This window comes from Accipiter gentilis, chromosome 23 (genome assembly GCF_929443795.1).
Source record: "Accipiter gentilis chromosome 23, bAccGen1.1, whole genome shotgun sequence".
Classification (NCBI taxonomy): domain Eukaryota; kingdom Metazoa; phylum Chordata; class Aves; order Accipitriformes; family Accipitridae; genus Astur; species Astur gentilis.
This window is the reverse complement of record NC_064902.1, coordinates 13260850-13282806: the sequence shown is the minus strand read 5'-3', so window position 1 is coordinate 13282806 and position 21957 is coordinate 13260850. Positions and strand designations below refer to the sequence as shown.

The window sequence follows — 21957 nt, the reverse complement described above, 5'->3', positions numbered from 1 at the left end:
TCAAATAAAGTCACTGAAAGTAAAACATTTCCAGGAGGTTTGGGCTTTTTGGTAAAACTTTGTTCTCTGATAAGAAAATGCCTTTTTACTGCAGCTAGTGACTCCCTCATTGGTGTGGATGAATTAAAGGACTCTGCCCCAGAAAGACTGGTGGGAAGTGTTGAGTAGCCATAGCTAATGTTCATAATGAATTGTCACCACTGTTTACATAGTAAGGAAAATACCTGGTAAGCACTTTATCCTTACCAGGATTGAGAATGGGACATGTACATCCCCTGTTGGTCCAGGATTCTGGGTAAATGCTTCTGTTGCTCCGAGCAATTTTCACTTTGCCTGATTTCAGGACCTTCTTCACTTTCACAACAACTTCTGCGTGGGTCCCTTTGTCATGAGCTGATAGTATTCTTGCTTTTATCACTGCCAGAAAACATATCAAGATAGAGACCAACAATGAATTTCTAAATGAATTTTGGTTTATGCCGCTAAAATGTAGAATTTTAACACCTTGAAAGAAGACATGAAAAAATACTGCAGTTGTACAGAAAGTGTATTCCAATGCTTGTCCACTTCAGTCATGGTTCTTCTAAATAAATACGGGGAAGAAAAACTAGATTTTTTTCTATAGAAGTAGTTAACTGATCTTTTCACCATGTTATTTAGCAACTACTTTTTAATGGGCTGATGTCAAATGGTTGGAAATCATAGGAAAGCACTTGAATATATACATAGGAAAGGTGGAAAAAACAGATCAGTAGCTAATAGTCTGATTTTAAGTGCACTGATACTAGGCTTTATACTTTGCAGTTTGAAAACTTGTGCTGGCCTCTCAAAAATTTTGTCCTGTGGGAAGGGACTGCCTGCTCTACAGGAAGGAACTCAGGAAGTTTCCCATCAGATTGCAGGCATATCACATGGCTAAAATTCCATGATTGCACAATAAACCAGAAAAAGCATTTTTGTTTTGTGGCCCAACATCTGGTTGCCATGATAAATTTCTGTTCCTTTAATTTAATAGGATCCCATAACTTTTTGGCAGGGTAGTCTCATCTAGATCAGCCCCACAAGCCTGCTTTGTTGTGTCATGACACAAGCACATCAAACCTTTGGATCCCAGAGCTTTCCTTTCTTGCTTCACGTGATGGTGTGAACCACGTGTTCGTAAACAACAGTATTAAATACATTCTTGGTAAACAAGCATGGCCATTTGAACCTGCATAATAGGTCCAAAGCCAATGGCAGTTTAGATGCAAGGTTTTTATCATTTATTCTTGATGCAGAGGCCAACCATTCCACTGAGTTACAATTCTTTCACTCCTGCTGCTGTAGAGGGAAGCTGACTGGGTGGAAAGGAGACACCACGGAGCCTTGCATAAAAAATGCTATTCGGTTCTGATCAGAACTTGGGACATGTCACTACGCAAAAAAGGCAGAAGAAATCCACCTCTTATTTCATGACTTAGGCAGTCCTGTCATTTTTCATAGCTATCAGCTAATAACATGCATAGTGAGAACATTGTGAAATTACCATACCTTGAGGGCATGTTACCCACTTACCATAAGCATATTTCATTTGGCAGAAGTCAGTGACACTTCCAAGCACCTTTTCTTTGCACACACACTTCTCTAGCAGGGGAACCACATAACACAAAGGGTTGGAAAAGAGCCAGGACATGAGAGAGAAAAGAAAAGCAAATGGTACTCGGTTATAAAGTTATATGTATATAGCCCCCATAATCTGGATAGACCTTAAGAGTAAGTTTGAGAGCGAGCTCAGTTATTTGGAAATCTGTTTCTTGTTAGATGACACAATAATTGTTCTGATATCTGATCAGTACTGTCAAGTAAAATGCAGCCCTTGTGGGGTCTTTTGTACAGTTAATAAACTGATACTAATAAAGAGATTTGTAAGAATCAGATCCAGGTGTAAATCATGTAAGTAATAATACCCCTGTTTGATCCCATAAGCTAAGAAATGCTGATCCTTGCTGGTATTAAGGTAATATCCTGCTCAGAAAAATCAAGGTATGCAATAGGTGGCACTATTACCTCTGGGTCTTACAAAGCCATTGATGCTCATAAGTGCTGACCTTCATACGTGACAAGCAAAACTGAGAACTAATTAAGTATTAAAGGCTCCACCTTATTCTATAAGACTACTTATTTTGTAACTTTAGCTGGATACAGTATGCTTTACTTTCCTGAGCTGTTGTGCCCTGAGGAGTATCTTAACTCTTAAGCTTGCATTCCACCCCAGAGGTAGTGCATTTCAGCGATGGCTGACATGATGTTTTTACAGATAGCATTTGAAGTTCTGAACAGCAACTGAATGCTTGAGGAGTTGTGTAAAATCATAAGCGTTATGACTATAATTATGACAACAAAAGGAGAGTATTTTTCCACACAATCATATTCCTGACTTACCAATTTCCAAAACCAAAGTTGGATAGTACAGTTGGTTTAGAAAATAACAATGTAAGTGTAATGCTAACCTATATACTTCAGATTAGCAGATGTTGCCAGCAGATGGGGGACAAACATGCTAGAGATGAGTGGGAGAATTTAAGTCAGGGTGGAGAGAAGAAAGAATTAGCACTGAGTGCAGTTACTAAATATTCCCAGACTCTGGGCTGTACCTGGATGCCTTAGTGCAGAAAATCCCTGCTCATGGTCATTCCATTTCCACTCCTCTTCACTCTCGTTGGTTGGTGTTTGCACAAGGTCAGGGATTCGTCCCCCAATGGGGATGTTGAAGAATGGCTCATTGTCATAGCTGGGGGGACACATAAAACAGAAGACTTGGTTAGGGCATGAGTTGGGTGGGAAGCAGGTATTTGTAGCGTGTGGCTCTATCCAGACAGATGAGCTTGCTTTCTGCAGGTTGGGAGTGCAAATAAGAGCAAGACTTCATGCCATATAGACATCACAAGATCTAGACTTTTATTTAGGCCCTACCACTGCTGACTTAGCATTTTTAAAGTAACTATGTATTGGGCCTTTTTTGCTTTTATTTGTTTTTACTGAATTAAGTAACTCAAAGTTAGTGACCGTTTGTTGATGTCACTAGGAACTGAGGACAACTGCAGGACCCATAAAACTGCAGACATTCAGCAAATCACAGGATTTCTATACTGATTAATAAATGTTTGGAGTACAGATACCTGCCCTCTAGAAACAAGAGGGAGACGTTGTAATTCCTTTTTACCCTGGGCACAGATGAGAGGCAAGCTCTCTAGATTCTTCCATCTATTTCCAAGGCAAACAGGTGTATTTAAAGATGCTGTACGTATTTCCACGGGGTTGTGGAATTGCCTATTATTACTGCAAAAAGTCATAATTTCAAGATTGCCTTGGATAATACAATAGACTTACTTAAAAGTGTGCCAGCCACCAAATGGAATCCAAGAAACCTTTTATGATTTACAGCCACCTTTTCAAATGATTGTGCACCCTCCAGCATCCTCCAATTACTGTCATTGCTGAAGTATTTCAGTTAATCTTTGTTTCATTTCACAGAATCCCATCTCAAAGTGAACCCAAAGGAGGGCTTCTTTACCCATTGAAACAGTTTCCAGTATGCTGGTCGCAGTCTCTGGCACAGTCACAAGGGCGACAGCCATTTTCTCCAAAGCCCCAGTAGCCCATGAGACATCTATCGCAGTTGGGGCCCGCCACACCTGGCTTGCAGTAGCAGAATCCCGTCTTGGGGTGGCATCGCCAGCTTCTGCTGAAAGTTGCGTTGGCTGAACCCATTGGCTGGCAGGCGCAAGCTATGGAGATAGGGCAAGAGGTGACTGAGATTATGTGCCCAGGGGTCATCTGGTTAAGTGACATTTTTGCAAGGCTGATAAACTCGTGCCCTCTTGGTTATGCTCAGTAGTTTTAAGTCAGAACTGGTAAACATTGCATTGTCAGCCTACATTTGCAATATTATTTGTGTTTCCTTTTAACTCATTAAGCACAGCAAAACAAATACAACTGGGACTTATTTATGTGTGAAAGTCAGTTCTTCTCTACTACATAAATCTTGACTATACAGGGTTTTGAAGCAGTGGCAGGAAGCCTCCACTGTGTGTTTATTTTATAGGGACTTACAGGTGATTCGCTTTTAAAGTGTTTTGCAAAAAGATTCACTCGCATGGACAAGGTAAAAAATTATAGCTATTGCCTTGCCTACGTTGTCTTTCTTGTGAACACAGAGATCACAAAACTACTGTTTCCTCTGGGGCTAGATGCGGCTTATGCAGGTGGTTCAGATGACCTGAAACATTTTTTCGATTTCTACCTCTAAAGAGTCCACAAATTTCCTTCAGTGTGAGCTCTAAGGGACACATCTCACCATGCAGTACGGTATGTGTGTAAGGAAGCTGATGAAATTTTTTGTATGAATACATGAGCAGATTTGTTCTAAGGCAGGCAGACAGAATGAAAGAAGATCTCTAAACTCACTAGACATATTTTACATGTAGCTGGAGATGAGCAAATAGGAGGAAAAAAAACCCAGATCTTTCTAATGCTATTGCCAGTTTGACACCAGCCTGCCAACTCAAGGCAAATTGGCAGTAAAACAGATAGTACAGCTCCTATGGGCAACTCTGCCTTCACAGACAATAAATTGTCATAATCCCACACCACCAGTACATTCCCAATGTGACAGCATTAGGGAGTGAGGTGAAAAGTGATATACATATAGTGGTGCAAAGCCAACACAGTTGACTTCTCTCCAATCAGGGCAGAGGCTAGCTGAGATGGTCAAGCCTTGTGCCAACAGCTCTGCAGAGGTAAAATACAGGCAACAAACATACCCACTTTTTTCTGATATTCAAACAAGTTTGATTAAAATGAGAGCTGAAGTGAACTCTAGGCCTTCATATTTCAGTTCTTTTTTGTATTAACAAAGCAGCATGCCCTGGCTTTTGCTTGTAGCAGAGACTGACAAGGAAATACATCACTACTACATCCATCCGGAAGAGGGCAGAAATAAAAATCTTGTGGTGAAGACCAGCTTTAACAGAGATTTTCAGTTAAATGTTGGACACCCAAGGTGTTTAGATAGCTTGGATCAGGGGCCAGCCTTTTGGGTGCTTATCTGAACCAAACATGATCTCCAAAGCTTTTGAAGTTTGCCCATCATTGCTTCTAATCAAACTACTTTTCTTCATGAGCTCACAGATAAGAGACCAGATGAACACTCTGATTCCACACATCATTTTCCAAGGGGAAGGGGCAAGTATATGACTATAAAGGGTGTTAAGTGTAGCAGGGACAAAATCACTTTCATCTGCAACCTCATAGTTGGTGCTCAAGAAAAGAAAATATCTTTTGAAAATAGTACGAGAAAAAGAGTGAGCAATTTTGTTTAAAGGGCATTTCTCTTATGATCTGCTTATAACATAGTTGTTTTTTTTTACCATGCCCTGTGTTCTTTATGCCAATATTTTTAATAATATTATTACACTCTGCTGTAGACAGATCTCAGTCCGTTGTTTTCAAGGGACACTAGCACAATAGCCTAAGGACAGAAAATAAGCGTGCTGTCATGGGCAATGTACTCAACACAATGAGCTGGTTGGCGCATGGCAGCAGGCTCGCCTGTTTGCCACAAAGCAGTCTTGACTTTGGGAGCAAACCCAGGGATTTTGCTGTCAGTTTTGGAGAGCAGGTGTAACAATGAAGTGCTCATTAGCACTGACAGTTTCAAAGGCAAGTTCTGATTTGTTGCTGCTCAACTTGAATTATTTTTGCCCAGATTTTTGCAGGGCTGACTACATCACCCTAAAAGAGGAGACACTTAGTTCCGTCTGTCACTGAAAAAAATGGGTGTCATAGGTTTGAGGATAAGGAGAGGAAACACACACTTCCTTTACTGCAGACAGGTCTGAGCCACAAGAAGTAAGAGGTTGCCAACATCTAGGTTGGCTTGAATCCAGGTTTCTGATTTCACTGTAATCTCTGTATGTAGGATCTACCTGTGGAGTTTTCACCTTAGATTTCTTACATTTCTGCAACTTCTGGGTCCATCTTTATTCCCATCTTGTTTTCAGGTTTCATCAGTTAGGGTCACATAACAGATGGGTAAATCATTAGCATCATTAGACTGCCTATCACCAACTGAGACTAGATCCTGATTCAGGAAGATGAGACCTTCTCCCATCCTATCCCTAAGGGAAAGTATTACAGTATAGTGACGGACAGCATTGGCAGAAGCTGATGAGGACGTAGGGAAAAAGTGTTTTGTTTTTCTCATTTTGGGGCTGTGGTTCAGGAAAACTAATGTTACCAAATGAACTGTGGGGCATATTCCCCAATTAGAAACTGGGCCAGCTTCTGGTGGATCAGAGAGCAAGCTGAATCAATAAATGTACAACACTTTCAGATGAGTTATACAAGTGGCTTGTGAACGCTTTACTCAGTCTGTGTTTATTTAGCATTTCAGCTTGGGTGTGTACATTGTCTGGCTTCCAGAGTATTATGGCCAAAATCCCAGTTGTGCATCTAAGGTAACTCCCAAAATAAGAGCCCACATGTCACATGCTGAAGGGGCAGCTGTTGATGACTGGGTTTTATCTGTTTAATAGTACCACAGATTTGCAGATAAACCTCACAATTAAAGAAAGATAAAGGCAAGTTTCCAAAACCTCACCCTTTTATATTTCCCAATATTTGACAACACAGCATCTTTCCCTGCTGATTTTTGCTTCTTTTCTCTTGGCAAAATCTAGTTTTCTCTCCATTCGCCTCCCTGTCTAACAAAACACCAGCCGACATGACAATGGCTTTGTTTGTCAAAGGCATCATCAATTATGTTAGGGACGGTGTGCAGACAGTTCTGGTTCAGAGAAGGCTGGTTTATTTGGGTTCTCCCCTTGACAGAGTGTAATGAAAAATTTCATCATTGTACTTTAGAATTGGCTATCAGTCACGAAGTGTCACAAAGCATCCTCTTGCCTTTTAGTCTCACTCCTATACTAAGTTTGTTTTGTCAGAAACTACTGTAAAAAGGAGGAGACAAGGAATAATGAAAAATGAATAATTCATACAGCAGTCTCCACTCAAGTCCTCGGTAAATCTGTCTGCCCTCAGCACAGCTGTCTTTCCCATGAAATTAGACACAGATGTAAAATATAATATTGGTTGTAACAATATGGTCCCAACTTACAGGAAAATAGTAAGTGCTCCAAGTAATTCAGTGGACTTTGAGGTATCTTGCCTTAAACTTCTGTCTAATAATACTGCATAAGATATAGCTATGAGCAGACTCTGGGTATTTGATGAAAAACAGGCAAAATGAAAAAAATCAGACAAAGCCTTTTGAATCTGAAATACATACATGTGCATCTTCAGAGCATATGACCAAATCAGGGCAATTTTTAAAGCATGTCACATGTGGGGATTGACTCAGCCAATGATGTTTCTTAAATGAAGGAAATAAGATAGACAGCTGTGTGTGTGGTCAGGGCTGATTAAGACAGACTTTGAACCAAGATGTGATCAGGCTTTTGTGATACTACAATTAAAAGTTCACTCCCTCTGCTCAGAAGTAAAAGGATGAGAAGCAGAGCTTTTCAGAGTGTGTGTGTGCGTGCATGTGCATCTGGGCACATTTTCATTTTCAGCCCTTGTGCTTAGAGTAAAACAGCTTGTTTTCCTGGAGACTCTTTTTAATGGGTCTACATGCCTGCATTATTTTTTAAGCTAAGCAAAGGGTGAGTACAAAAGATGGTGCCATTTCAGAAGGATCCCTTAAGCCTCCAAATAAGCCACAGGAAAGAGCCAAGGATACAGCAGCTTTTCTAACCATTGGTTAGGAAACGATTAGGCTTCCGAGTCAAAGCTCCCATACAAGTCTATATCCAAACTGCTTAATCCTCTGTTGTCACCCCCAATAACAGGCAGGTGTGTGCCTTGCTCTGGGGCTTTTTTCATGCCTTCCTTTTTTTTTTAACCTAGATCTAAGCAGTGTCAAAACAAGGCTCTGCACACAACCTGGCTCTCATTCATCCCCAGCTGCTAGGAACAGGAGAAGCAAAGGGATCAGAGGCAGGCTACCTCTGCAGACAGAAAGGAATAGCAGATTCACACTTACATGTCAAATTTCAACAGATTATTTTTTTTTTCCAAGGGAATGTCTTTGCAGTCTCACATCGGAAGGTCAGCAAAGGGTGGTTTGGATAGTGCCAGGACATCCAATTGTTATACAACTTTTTTTTCCTAGCAGTGATTAAGAGAGAATGCTGTTCATTATTATGACTAATGCTTAAAGACTCTTTCTGGGCCTGGGCAGTGTCCTGTTAACTTTCTGGGAGCCTGAGGGGGATGTCACAGCTGAACCTAGACTTTGCTCTGGATGGCAGAGCACTCTTCAAGCGTGCTTTCTCAAAGGGATTAGCACAGCATTTCATTCAGCTTTTTCATCAGATTTCCTTTCCCAGCTCAGTATCTACTGTACACAAGGGTCAAGTTTTGATCTCCCATTGAGGGGGGGGGGGTTTCCCCCTCTGAGTTCAAAATGGGAAGCTGAGGACCAGGTTGCTCTCACCAAAACCGTCCATTCAGTCTGCTGTTTGCAGTTTATTACTGCTTTTCAGCACTTGCCCAGTGGGTGGGTTTTTCATTTAGTGTTGTTAGTCTGGCACGGTTTGCGTGGTTTTCTCAAAGTGAGATGATGCCTTGGAATTGGTACATTTAAATCCTCACAAACATGCTAATCCAGAGGTGGCAGCTCTTCAATTTATGATCAGCAGGCTGCAGTATGACAGAAATGTACCTGGTGGACTAATTGTCTCATTTCTTACATATTTAGTACTGCTCAAAACACTGTTTTTTTACTGAGTAACCAGAGTTGGGTTTAGGGTCACATAACCTGAACAATTTACTCAGACCACACCAAATTAATAGCAATGCAATGTTTGCAACCTGAAGGATGGGCAAGAGGGCCTCTATCTTACGTCCTGCATGAGGCCTTTCAGTTTCAAATCAGCTCTAGGCTGATAGGAGCTGATGATGGTCCTGGAGGTGAAATCTTCCCTCTATCAAACTGAGTCTGTTCTAACCAAAACAACTTTGCCTGACTGAACTGGTGTTTCTGGTTTTGCTGTCACTGATATAACCAAAGTAGTGAAATGTTCCCTGAAAATTCTCTGCAGAGGTACAGTATAACATGAAGCGCACACTTATACACTGCCTGCAAACCACATGGGGAAGTGTTTGGGGATCAGTTCTTCCATCATATGAAACACTACCTTATTAAGGTAATTTGTCAAATGTCATTGTGGGAATTCTCCTCCTCACCCTTGATAAAAAGAGAAAAGGCACAGACTAACCACCGTCCTCCCAGGTTTCTCTTAACTCTGTAGTTATATCTGCAGTGTCCCTTCTGTGTCCACACAAGCATCGTGCACACATCAGTCTGCTGCAAAAGCTGAGGCTCTCTAGAGTTAGCTGCAATACCCTTTCCTTGTATCTTGATATGGCAAGCATTCATGCATGCCTCTACATGCCTGTGAAAGGTCCCATTGTCTTGCATCATGTACAGATCGGGTCACGCTTACCTATTTGCAATAATGCTGTATCAAACCAATTAGATTCATCTCAACCAACAGAAACACCAGTGCAGGCTAGTGATCCAGAATACCTCTTACGTCAAGGAAGAGAAATGGATATCCTCTAGAGGGCAATTCAGCTCATCTATCTCAGGCATTTACATTAGACTTAATAAATCATTCCCTAGAGGTCTCACTGTTTCTCCACTGACTGTACAGGGAGTCCAGAAAAGACATATAACTTTCAGGTGGCTAAAGCAGGATGGTAGCTAATCTAGGCCTGAGTGTGCAAGTCAGAGTGGAGCCTTCTGCCGGCAACAGCATGTTCCCAGGTGAAAAGGAACATTATTGTGCTTGACTGGCATGATAGGAATAAAGCTCTTCTAACGAGGTAAATTTCTGAACAGTTTTTCTTTTGCTATGCAGAGTATTGGCAGGAGGTACTGAGAGGCCTGTAACCAGACCAGACAAAAGAGGCAGAAGTAGAGTCAAGGTCTGATTTCATCCAGGCAGACTGTTCCAGGGTTTCCACACAGATAGTCTGTATTTTCAAACAATGTTTTTTCCTCTCCACTGCTCTCCAGTGCTCCTTGACTTTAGCAGTTATCTAATATTACACATGATGTTGGTTACTACACCATCACCCTGCTGTTAAATACAAGAGTTCATACACAGATTCTTTCAGGTACTATGAGATTGAAAACTAATCTTTTGGCACAACAATTTATTCTAATGACAATATTTCCCTGTAGCAAATCTTCTCAGAGTAGAAACAGGACTAGAAAGAGGCCACTATAGAACACTATGGAATACAGAGCGAGTTAGATAAGCTCAGCCCCCTCCCTGTCTGCTGATCAGTGTTCTGTGATGAATGTTGTGAAATCGAAAAGAAGGGGTCTGCGGAAGCAGTCTGTGCTGGCAGGATGTGTTGCGCACAGAAAGTTTCAGCAATATCGCAGGCCATACAGTCCTAGGGAGAGGAGTGTTTGTAACCTGAGTGTTTAAGAGGAATCTTGATGAAGAACATCAAAGTGTCAGAAAAGCTTCAAAAGCACATGATGCCAGTGGGCATGAGTATAGATGACAGAGGATGAAATTCTCTGTGCTGGCAACTGATGTCTGAGCTATGGGGAAGGAAAACTATCCAAAGGAAGAAATGAAATTATGTATATTGTTGGAAATAGCAACCTCCCAAATAGATGCCAGATGGAATCAGATGTGCAAAGCCTGGCAGGATACTCAGGAAATGTTTACACTAAGTAAGGGAGATCTGGGCTACGTTCCAGACTGGCTGGGTGCAAACTACCTTGATCCAGAGGTTGTACACCCTCTTGTGTACAACCATTAGTGCCTCTATGCCCGAGTTACTTCCTAACACATCCTGCTGAAGTGTTAATGAGGCAATTAATTTTGGCAGAGCACCCCATAATACAGCTGTAGAATCCAGAGATAAGTCTGAGTGAGCTCTGATCTATTTGTTCCCAAGTGGATATGTGTGGTCTCATGCTTCCTACACCTCCTACAGCCATTATTATATATATTTAGGTGCACAGATGTTGCACAATCAAATGGAATTTAACAATAGCTTACATATAGGCACACACAGTCTTGAGAGATGCAGAAAAAAACCAGCTAAATGAAATGTGCCTCAAGAAAAAAGGAACCATAGTATTTTAAATGCAAGCACAAGAAGAAGGTACCTTTCCCCAGAATGCAATGCATTTGGGGAACTGTAGCGGTTACCACAAAATAAATGTGTGATACCAGGGGGAGAAATAGACACAGAAAATCAGGAGGATGACCTTTGATCAGACAACTGTAGTTTAGGAAAAAAATACAAAGGAAGGGTAGTAATACTCATGAGTTACTTCTATAGGAGTTATTGATTGCTTTCTTTTAATCATTCTTTTAATGATTCTTCCACCATTCATTTGTCTTCACTGCATGTTACAGTAGTCACTCACGTTTGCAGACCTCTGCAGAAGACATGGGTTTCCCTCTATCTCGGTAATATCCTGGTTTGCACCTTTGACACCGATGTCCCTCTGTGTTATGCTTGCAGTTGTCGCAGACTCCACCACTGCGCTTTCCTGATGCCAGCCAAACACTCAGATCAAAATGGCAGCTGTCAGCGTGGTTGTGACAGCGACACTCTGGTGGGAAACAAGAGAATGTATTTCAGGCTTATATAATAGACACAACAATACTATTCAAATGTTATTATTTTCCTACTGTGAATCATGGAGGAAATATCTGAATGTAACACATTACATCTGCGTGCAATTCTTGATTTTCATAAAAACTAGAAATTGCAACACAGAGTAAGAGTCCCAGCAGGGTCTGAGAATCTTGGGTGGTTGTGAGCTCTGTGGTATTCTTACAGTAAATCAGACCAATCTGATGGTATCATAAGCCCCACACAAAACCCTGGAACGCTAAAACATGGGACAGAGCTACATGAAGAACAGATTTCTGCTTTGTAAATTCCACTTCCCAATAGCCCAAATGGATCAGCTACAGTAAAACAACATGCATACTGAAGTTTTGCATCAATGACCAGCAACTTATCCCCAGTTGCTGTAATGGCACCATTAGTGTAAACTGACAGAAGTCTTTGTTGGGGAACTTTGCCTGCTGGCACAGCAAGTGCTCATCCTGAAAGCCTGGATCAGTAAACTCCCTCCCACTTACTTCTGCATTCATTTGGTGCCCCTGTTTTTCCATCTCCTGGCTTCCAAGGCTGATCATTGTATAGCGGTGCACATTTCTCACAGTGGTCCCCTGCCGTGTTGTGTCTACACACACACTTCCCATGGACCTGTCAGGAGAAAGAGAATACATTCAAATAGCTACAAGCAAGAACATGGTGGAGTGCCCAACAGGCTCATGAGGAGGTGGGACTTCTGCACAACTCCTGCACAGCTGGCTGGTGCTCTCAGGAAACCACAGAGCCTGGAGCTTAAATGTGTAGCTTTATCTCTTCACACAGTCACTAATGATGTAGACTTTTCTCCGTCTTCCAGTTTAAATGCATGTGGCAACAACTTCTTTTTAACTCTCCAGTTGGCTATTTCACTACTAAATTGATGAACAGCTTCTAGACTATTTAAATTGGGTAAGCTGACACAGCTTATTTTGATTTACAAGTTCAGGGTAAGAGCTTGCAAAGACCCTAAGCAGGCAATCACCTCCAGGCAGTGTCAAATACACTCTTGGCTGGCAGAGTTGAGTCACAGGAACGCACAATCTAACTGAGGATGTTGGACCCTGTCTTACCTGACATTAACAGTGGTCTGGAAGAGAGAGTAAATATAAGGCAATGAAATCACCATGAATTATTAAATTATAAATTGTTAGAAGAATAAGCAAGTAATCCTGGACCTCCTAGCACAGTTAAAAATGTAGGAAAAATATTAAACCTGGAAAAATACCAACCAGTATACCCACAGAAAAACAATCCAATCCACACATTCTGTGAGAGGAAGGCATTGATGTTTGAAGAGACTTGGGTACAGCAGGCACCAACCTGCCAACTTAAATATAAATATATATATGTATGCGTGTGTGAAATAGGTTAGCAGAAAAGGGTCAGTAAAATTTTGGGCTGTGTAACTAAGAGCACTGTAACTCCAGGTGCATAGGGAATTGTACCTGCAATGCTGTGTTCAGTTTTGAACATCTTATCACCAGATAAATGAGAAATTGGAAGACGTTCAACAAAAATGAGCAAAAGCTGGCATGGTTGAAGAACGGGGCTGATCTACAAGCACTAAGTATAAACCCACCTGAGCTAGGACGTAACAGTTTACAAAACATTTGAGGGGGAAATAAAGAAAGAAGTGGAAAAAGTCATGACTAAAACTGGCTGAATAGTAGAGTCCTCTCTGTGATTATTTGCTTGAAAAATTACTTGAAAAAAAGAACTTGCTTCCTCTGTATTTTTGCCTTCATTGGAACACAATAATGATTTTTAATCATGGAAATATTCTAATGTATGTCAGTTTTGGAATCAAGTATTCACACCAGAAGCCTGACCTTGGAAACTAAGCTAGTCCAGCCTTCAAACAGAAAGTTACTATTGAAACTGGTTCTGTTCTCAAGTCATTTCACACACCAGGAATATAATAGCCAGTTCCACTATAGACTGATTTGGTGCACAAGATTCCGTAATAGCAAGCCACATCCAAGAAGTACTTTACAGGAGGGTTTTTATGTTGTGGGGTTTTGTGTGGTTTTTTTTAATTAAGCAATAGGATTCCAATATCTGTTTGCAATGTCTCAGAGAAAAGGTTTCCCGGAGAAATTATTTGAGGAAATATCCAGCATAGAGAGTGGAAGAAAAGGAAAGGTGGTACCATAGTTCATGTTCTACACTCATCACAAGAGAAGCTGCTAATTAGTGGTATGTGTTTCACATGCAAGGAGACACTTGCACTAGAGCAGGAAAGGCACAGAAATGAGGGACTGGATCCTTCTGCCATGCGCTGGTGAGGATTTCAAGCTCTGTAACCACAGTCACAGTTCTGGCCCACTGCACGTTACACAAAAAGCAGAGGCTGAAATTTTAGTTTGACTGGGGTGTGAATTGAATCTAATCCTTTAATCTCACTACTAATGTGAGTTATGTTTCTCCATAGTCTTTCCTGAAAGTCAGACTCTCCCTTTGCAGTCCCCCCCTTCCCCCATCTCACGTAGCAGGTAGCTCGGGATCAAGAGAGAAATGTTCAAAAGAGCAGTTACGTGAATGCGCTCCCCTGCCCCCCAGCTCATGTCCCTGCAGTAATTTGCTCTCCGCTCCCCTGATTTCTAATCCTCCCAGACCAGATATGTCATGTAGCTAGCAAAGGGGATAGGCTGCAGCTGATGCCATTGCCCCTCTACGGCCAGCTGGCATATTTGCTGCTGCACAGAGCGGTTGGCTGCCTCCTCACGGAAGACTGAGCACAGACTTCAGGGTATGCATTTCTGTCAGAGCTCAGCACCAGTAAACCTCAGGAGGATACAGCATATAGCACATTATGTGATGCCTCTCCAGACCTTTGTACAAGAAAGTCATCCATGCTCAAAGCACTAAATAGGATGACAAATTACAGAGACAAAGACAAAAATACTAATAAGCAACGCTGTCGGGCTTCTCCCTGCTTGAGTTTGGCTCTTTAGGCTTATAAGTTCCCCTCTGTGGACACAGTGACTGCTTTTCAGAACCAATAGAACACAGAAAAGGACCAGGAGTGAGAAAAGATAAAAATGAGCCTGACCCAGAACCGTAGATTTTAACATCCCCAAACTTCAGACACTATCTAAACTTCACAGCTCATTCCAAAATGGATCAGAACCAAAATTTTGGATCCAGTCACTTCTTGGGAAAATGCCAGTGTATTTCAATGCAAAATTTGTCAGTTGGCCAATTGGGTTTTTTAGAAATACATACACAAACTGTGCATTCAGTATAGAAAAAAAATTACATGAAAGAAATGCTGAGATTGTACAGTTGGGAAATGGCAGAATTAAACCATGCAATCTTGTTTTAGCCTTGAATGACATGATCAAATATTCATTATTCCATGGGACCCTGTGCATACAGTGCACAGCACAGATGGTGTGAACACTCATGAACAGTTATTCAGAAAGTAAACAGGAAAATTCAGTGAGAAAGGAAGAGTCCTGTTGCTCTTTGGAGGTAAGTAGATGTGTTAGTTTGCTCATTGCCCACTGGTTTGTTGCAAACTGTAGTTTGTGGAGGTTATCTAGGAATGGCATGTTGTGAGTAGGACAGAAGCATAAAGGAAGCTTCCTGCCTGTGATCCCTGCTATTGAACAGTTTACCAAATATGTGTGGAAGGATGACTGGCTTGGACAAAAGGGTTGAAAAGCCAAACAGCCACGGGAGCCACTGAGCAGGCAGAAGTAAACAGCAGAGCTGGCATGGAACTTTTTTTTTAGAAAGTGTTGGATCTGAGGACTAACCTTTTTTGTATAGGTTTAAGAACAAGGGAAAGAGAATTGATCGGTATTGGGGCAGAAGTAAAGCATAACAGAACACAAGTCTGCCATGCGTGTTATCTGTGGATGGGCATCTCATGGAAGATTTATTTTTTTTCCATGGGGAGTAGTCTCATAGACAGCATTCATAGGTGAAACCAGCTAAGGAAGAGAGTGCAAGATAAGGTGACAAGTATAGAAAGGAGTTGGGTAGAAGAGAGCAGACAAACAGCTCAAGTGGAACACACACAAGAAAGGTGATTCATGGATTTAAGTGGCCATTGCAGAAAGACTGGTTAATGTGGGAGAAACAGAGTTGTGGAAGAGACCTGTTATACTTAAGTATGATGTAAAATAAGGGTAGGTGAGATGGCTGCAAGTAACCAGACAAACAATTTGTTCTGTTAGAGAGGAAGAGATAAGAGAGGTAGCCAGAGACCAAAGTCCAGGAAGGAACAAGAATGAAATACAGGAAGCTGTCAGATAAAATAGGAAATGGGATATCTGCTTAGGGAAGGGAGAATGTGAGAGTCACACTCAACACCAACATGAAGAGAGCAGGCATGTCCCCGACTTGTTATTCACTGCTGAAGTAAGTCCACACCTCTCACAAAAATGGGTCCAGAAAAAATAGAAGGTTGTGCTCTCTACCAAATACAAGACCTCAGGATGCACTGGATCTCACTGCAACACAAAGATGGTCAGGCCATGGTAGAGAAAACAGACAAAGAAGTACATATTCAAGGGGACTACTCTGATGTTTTTCTATGCCCTAGAAAGCAGAGTCAGAGTTACAACAAGATAATGGTGATTAAGGAGATGATTGTCAGGGAGCAGCAAGGACCAGTTGCTCTTTAAGGGTTGAAGAGCTATAAGCTGGGGGTTACTATGTCACAGGCTGTGCCCTTACTGAGGGGGCACCATCCTGAGCACAGTGGGTGGAGCAGGGAGCTAGTACCACAGTCCATTGACAGCCCCAGACGCAGCAAGGGGATGGACCAGGGGCAATTCAGGAGCAGCAAGAGACAGGCCCAGAAACAAGCTCACAAGATGGGTTCAAAGTCCATGCAGGAAGCAGAATGAGAGAAGGTACAACACATGTGAGGGGATGCACCGGGAGGGAGGCTACCTACAGCATAGGCCCAAGGTCCATCAGGAGGCAGGGATACAGACAGACACATCTACAGCACAGCTCAACCAGGGACTGATAGTCCAGGGCTGAGCTTAAATGGAGCCCCCAGGCCAATGGACAGAGAGTGTGGGTAGGAGTCCCAGGTGAGGCTGGTCAGGGCTGATAAAGTCCTTTTAGCGCCTTCAGGACCTTGATAATAGTACTTTGCTTGCCACTGGATTAATGTCATTGGAAGCTTTAGGATATCCGACTACTAGGCGGCATCTGAGAAAAAAAAATGCTTTAGCTTTCTAGATTTGGAGGTGGCAATCCAGGTGGAGGGAGCTCGAAAGCAAGGTGTGAGAAACAGAGGCTTACATGAGATTCATGCCATCAGTTAGGAAATCTAGCCAGTTTTCAGCTAAAGCCCAATTAGTTTATGACACAGATTTATATGAATACATATAAATGTATTGGTACAGCAGGAGAAAGGCTGAGATCCAGGAGATTCCTGTCTCACATCTCTCATATTTAATTTTATCCCCAATGTTCAATATGTGATGCTGCATCACTCAACATATACTGATCCTTAGATACAAAAGTATCTAGGCCTCTGTGGGCTTTTCCACAGTGCTCATTGCTGCAATAGTTGAGTACTTCAGAAATATTATGGGATTTACTTTTATGACACCTCCCTTCATCTGCTTCTCCTCATTGCTGTGATAACTCTAGTTGTCTCCAAGGATCTTTCCCATTCATTGGAGCATCATTGTATTGAGAGTTCAGTTGCTCTGACAAGTTTCTTTGAAAGTGGATGGTACCTTTCAAAGTTATTGTGGGAAATGGATCAGAGAAATAGATGCACTGGCAGGCAGGCAACTGTGTCATCATATAAACCTCCCTATTCCATAAAACCAGTCTGAAGTTCTATGTGCACAACCTGCAATAGTTCGTATTCTTGCAGTCCTGCTTTCTGAGTGCGTTCAGCCAGAGTTACTCATGTCACTAATGCATGCTATGAGCTTTGAAAGATGAAAACTGTTGCTTTAAATACTGATATTCTGGCTGCATCAATCTTCCAGTTTTCTAATCAGCCTTTGCAAAGGGTAGAAGTTTGTAGGGTGACATACTTGCAGTTAGAGGATATTATTAGTCCAGGGAAAGAACAAAAATGTTATCCTATACTCTCAATCACCATCATATTGGTTTTAATAGCCACTTGAAAGCAAACTCTGCTTTTGTGTTTTGGTATAGCAGCTATGTTTTCAGCCTGTGGTTTCATGATGTAAAGTCTTTGAGGGCAATCTTGATTTGAGACATTTCTGCTTTCCTTACTACTTCTTTCTATGTTATCACCTTCTGCATCATGCCCTGAGCCATGTGTAAATTGGGCTGTGAAACTAAACTATTTAAAAAAAAAAGTTAAACCCATTTTTTTTTTTCCTTGGCACTAGTATTTTTAATCTGGATTAATTCCCTCATCTGCCTCACAGTACAGTCATGCTGTTACAAGCCTGGTATTGCTGCCAAAGGCTTTGATTTGTACATCTACCACCTGAGCAGCTTTGAATCAGGACACAGAGGAGGTTATAGCTTCATGGATTTTAATGCCAGGATGATCAGGTCCAATCATTTAGCTTGACCTGCTATACTAAGCCATGAATTTCATCCAGTAGTTCTTCCGTGGAGCTCAGTAACTTCTGGCTGATTTGTAGCAAAGAGAGTAGAACTATATCCTGCTTTCATACGATGGTTCCAAGAAATTACATGATACTTATTCACCTTTGACTTTGCTTCACCTGAATTCTGATCCACAGCTGAGAAAGCAAGTGGAAATTTTCCATCTGTTTGTCCCACAATTTTTTGATTTTTTAAACTTTGTTCAGCTTTGTATAATACCTGAAGCTCTTGCTTTCTCTCTGCACATTTAGTTTCTTCTATCTTTTGTCATTTCAGTAAATGTTGTGGTTGTTGCTCTTTCTCCTGGGCTATTCTCCATCTATTTGGGGGCTTTTTTCCTACTGAATGAAGGTTAAATTTGGAAGCCTTCCAGAACAGAGCAACTGTTGCTGATTCAGAGAAAATGTTTGTCTTTGGGCTCTGTATTCACTTTGTAAGGTCGCCAGAGAAATTTTGGATACAGCAGTTTGCAATGACACCAGAGGCTAGTCCCTTACCTGCTTTTAGTAAAATGACTCTTTCTGGGTCATTTTGAGTGGTTAAGTACAAAACTGTGTCTGCTATTCTGCTTTGTTTCTCTTACAGTTCAGATGGGCTCTGTTGTCTCTCCAAATGAAGAGATGTATCCATGCAGATTTATAATAAATCCTTCAATATCAGTTCCTGACAAGAGCACATAGGACTTTTAAGAGTCCAAATTAAAAATTTCCTTCAACTTTTTCAAATTAGCAAGGACCTAAAAGAATGGGTGGCTTGGGAGTAAGTCCCAGGTTACAGTGCCTGCTGTGGTTAGATTGACAGTTCAAATTCTTGCTCTAATCAGGAGTGAGAAAAGCCATTATTTTCCTATGCGACTTGCTCATTTCTGGGAAAAGGTCTAATAAGTGTATGTGTCTAAAAACTAGTACACATATGGGTGTTTTCTGAGGGAACTGAATTTCTGGCTTATACTTGGTCACTTTGGTAAATTAAGTCTGAGGGAACTTGGCAAGGATAACTAGAACTGGGACACTTGTGGCAGGGCCACCTGAGCCCATACAGCTTTTGGTCTCCACAGCAGTAAGTGAATGAGCTGCCGCTGCTTCCAAATTCACTGAATAGGTAATGGTGAAGAAAAATCAGTGATAGTGTTTAGTTGAATATTCAGACTGGCATCACTAGGACCTTTTTGAACAGTAACAAAAGAACAGGATAAATAGACTGGAAGAGGTACAAAATTCATGCTTCACATGAGGGAATATAACTGAACCTGTGACAGGTTCAAGACACATCTCCATCCTCTGCCTGAATTCACCTCCATCAGTCTTTACATACATGCCTGGCTGTGCCTTAGCCCACATTTCTCATTGCTTTCTTATTGTTTTCTTTCTGAACCCAGCTTGACTTTTATTCATTTTTGGGCTAAGCTGTCCTCTTATTTTTACCTACAGTGCCAACAACTCCATTATCAATCTGTAACAAACTGCATACAAGTAGCAGCTGTCATGCTGAAATGCAGCCCCTGAGTTACAGCAGGTCACCAGGTCTTGGTGAGTGTCTTAAGAATGGAGGAAACAGGAGCAAGGCTCAGTATTTTAATAGGTGAATACTTGAATCACAGCGTAACGAGTAAATACCACCATTCAAATGTCCTGAAAGTGAATGGCACTAGTGAGTTTGGTCTTGTTCAAGGCTTTGTTTCTGATGCCACTGAACAGTCTGCCCTGACTGCCAGCCTTTGCTGTAAAAAGACCTAGAATTAGTTTTCAGGGGAGGAAGAAATGGGAGAAGCTCTAGATTCTGATACCTGGATGACAATTTGTGGATTTACAAGTCAGGCATAATGGGTTAGCACACTGTGGACAGTTCAGAGAAGTTTGAACATGACCTGTTCATTCAACAGGCAAAATAATTCTGTCATTTACTTTGTAATAAGTCTGGCTAACTCCAGCAACTGTCTTGACTTAGGTGCGTTTCTACTGGTTAATCCACAGTGGCTCTAGGGATGTGTGATTGAAAATCCGCTCCCAAAGTGGGCCTGTGAGCTCTTCTCTGAATTTTTACCTTAGTATGGAGTGAAGTTGGCAGCATGCATAGCTCCCATTCAATTGAAACTATGCTGAGTAATGGAATAGATGAAGCCAAGAGAAAACTGGTTTTCTGCAACTTCTCTGCAGATGGCTGCAGTTTGGAGAGTGGGGGAAGGGAAGGGCTGAAAAAGGTGCAGGACTAACCAAATTTGTATGGAATCTAGGAATGGAGAAAAAGGGTGAGAAAGTCCATGATTTAGCAGAAAAATTGTGCACAGCAAGGAAAGGATTCTAAACGCCTAAAGGGTGCAAAGCTAATCCCCAGGAATTCCAGCACAGTGAGTGAACCAAAGCAAGTAAATATATGTAGGATTTTAAAACTTTTGCACTAAGTAATATAGAATTTGTTTATAATCCTGTGCAAAATTTCTCCATATTTTGTGTACACCTGCTGCCAAATAGTTAAAATGCAAACTCCATACACCCACCAGGTACAACTCTAGAAAGATTTGCTTAAGTTACTGGGAGATTTACTGGGGATGACTGAACTGGCTGAAAGGCCTTGAAAACCCTTGGTAAAAGACTGAAAACTTTTGTTCTAGTAACAGGTAGGTGAGCTGAGGTCAGAAACAGCCTGGCAGTCTATTCAGTCTCAAGGGAGCTTAAAAACACAAGGACTTAATGTATGAGGTGAAACACAGCAGCTCCTATAATTGTCACATCACAGCAACTTCCTGGTGTTGGTGGCTGTGTCAAATTCAGCTTAGAACAGTACATATTGCATGGAGCTTAAAAAAAAGAACCTCAGAATATGCTGTACTATGTGACATCAGAGAGGTATTGGTAGCAAGTTGCGGCTGATAGCTGTGAGGTGAAGGAATTATTTCTTTCTTTTAGACAGACACACACAGACTTTTGTAGCTTTAATGTGAAAAGCAATCCTTAAAAGAACTATAATTATTTTACCAGCTTATTTTACCAGCCCTAAAATATATTTACAAGTGTTTCCAATCAAATGTTTCTACTAGCAGGGTTATTATGGTTCTTTCACAGAGATGAAAGTAGCAGAGAACATCACTTAGGTGATTAAAACAACAAAAACCACTATTAATGACAGCAATTAATCAATAAAATTAAAGTATGTTTAAATAGCTCACCCATAACTGTTGCTTTTAAGAAAAGCTGTGTTTAAAGGCTAATAATGTCAGATAGGAAATTGTTTGCTACCCCATGCCACAAAACAAGAGGCGGTTTCCTACAAGTAAGATGAGTGTCTGCATGGGTGGATCTACACTGAGCCTTGATTCAGGAAAGCATTTAGGCATGTGTTTAAACAGGATTCCTGAATAGGCATGTTTTTCTGATTTGGACTCCAGTAGTAGTAAAAGACGTTTCCACAACAATAATCAAATGTAGGAAAAACTTGTTGACTTTATAATTGCAGAATTCCTGCTGACTGAACCACTATATGGGTCACACCATCAAAATTGTGGTTATTCTCTAAACCATAGATACTCAAAACATCATGCTGATGGTGTGGATGCCAGATACTCTGGCTGCAAACCACAGGTTCTCAGTAGAGCTCATGGAGAACCTGCATGGATATCAAGTTAAACACACTGGTTATGACCATAAG

At 41.3% G+C, this 21957-nt stretch overlaps 1 protein-coding gene across 1 annotated transcript in view; it reads right to left on the bottom strand.

The window, feature by feature from the left end:
* The window catches only part of LOC126049702 (netrin-4-like), a 55025-nt gene that overhangs the window by 5532 nt on the left and 27536 nt on the right, over positions 1–21957 (bottom strand). The window contains exons 4-9 of the mRNA XM_049826533.1: positions 12231–12357; positions 11504–11692; positions 3554–3767; positions 2634–2770; positions 1555–1623; positions 247–417 (exon numbers count right to left, since the gene is read on the bottom strand). Coding sequence (XP_049682490.1) covers positions 247–417; positions 1555–1623; positions 2634–2770; positions 3554–3767; positions 11504–11692; positions 12231–12357 — 907 coding nt within the window. The remainder of the gene's footprint in view (positions 1–246; positions 418–1554; positions 1624–2633; positions 2771–3553; positions 3768–11503; positions 11693–12230; positions 12358–21957) is intronic.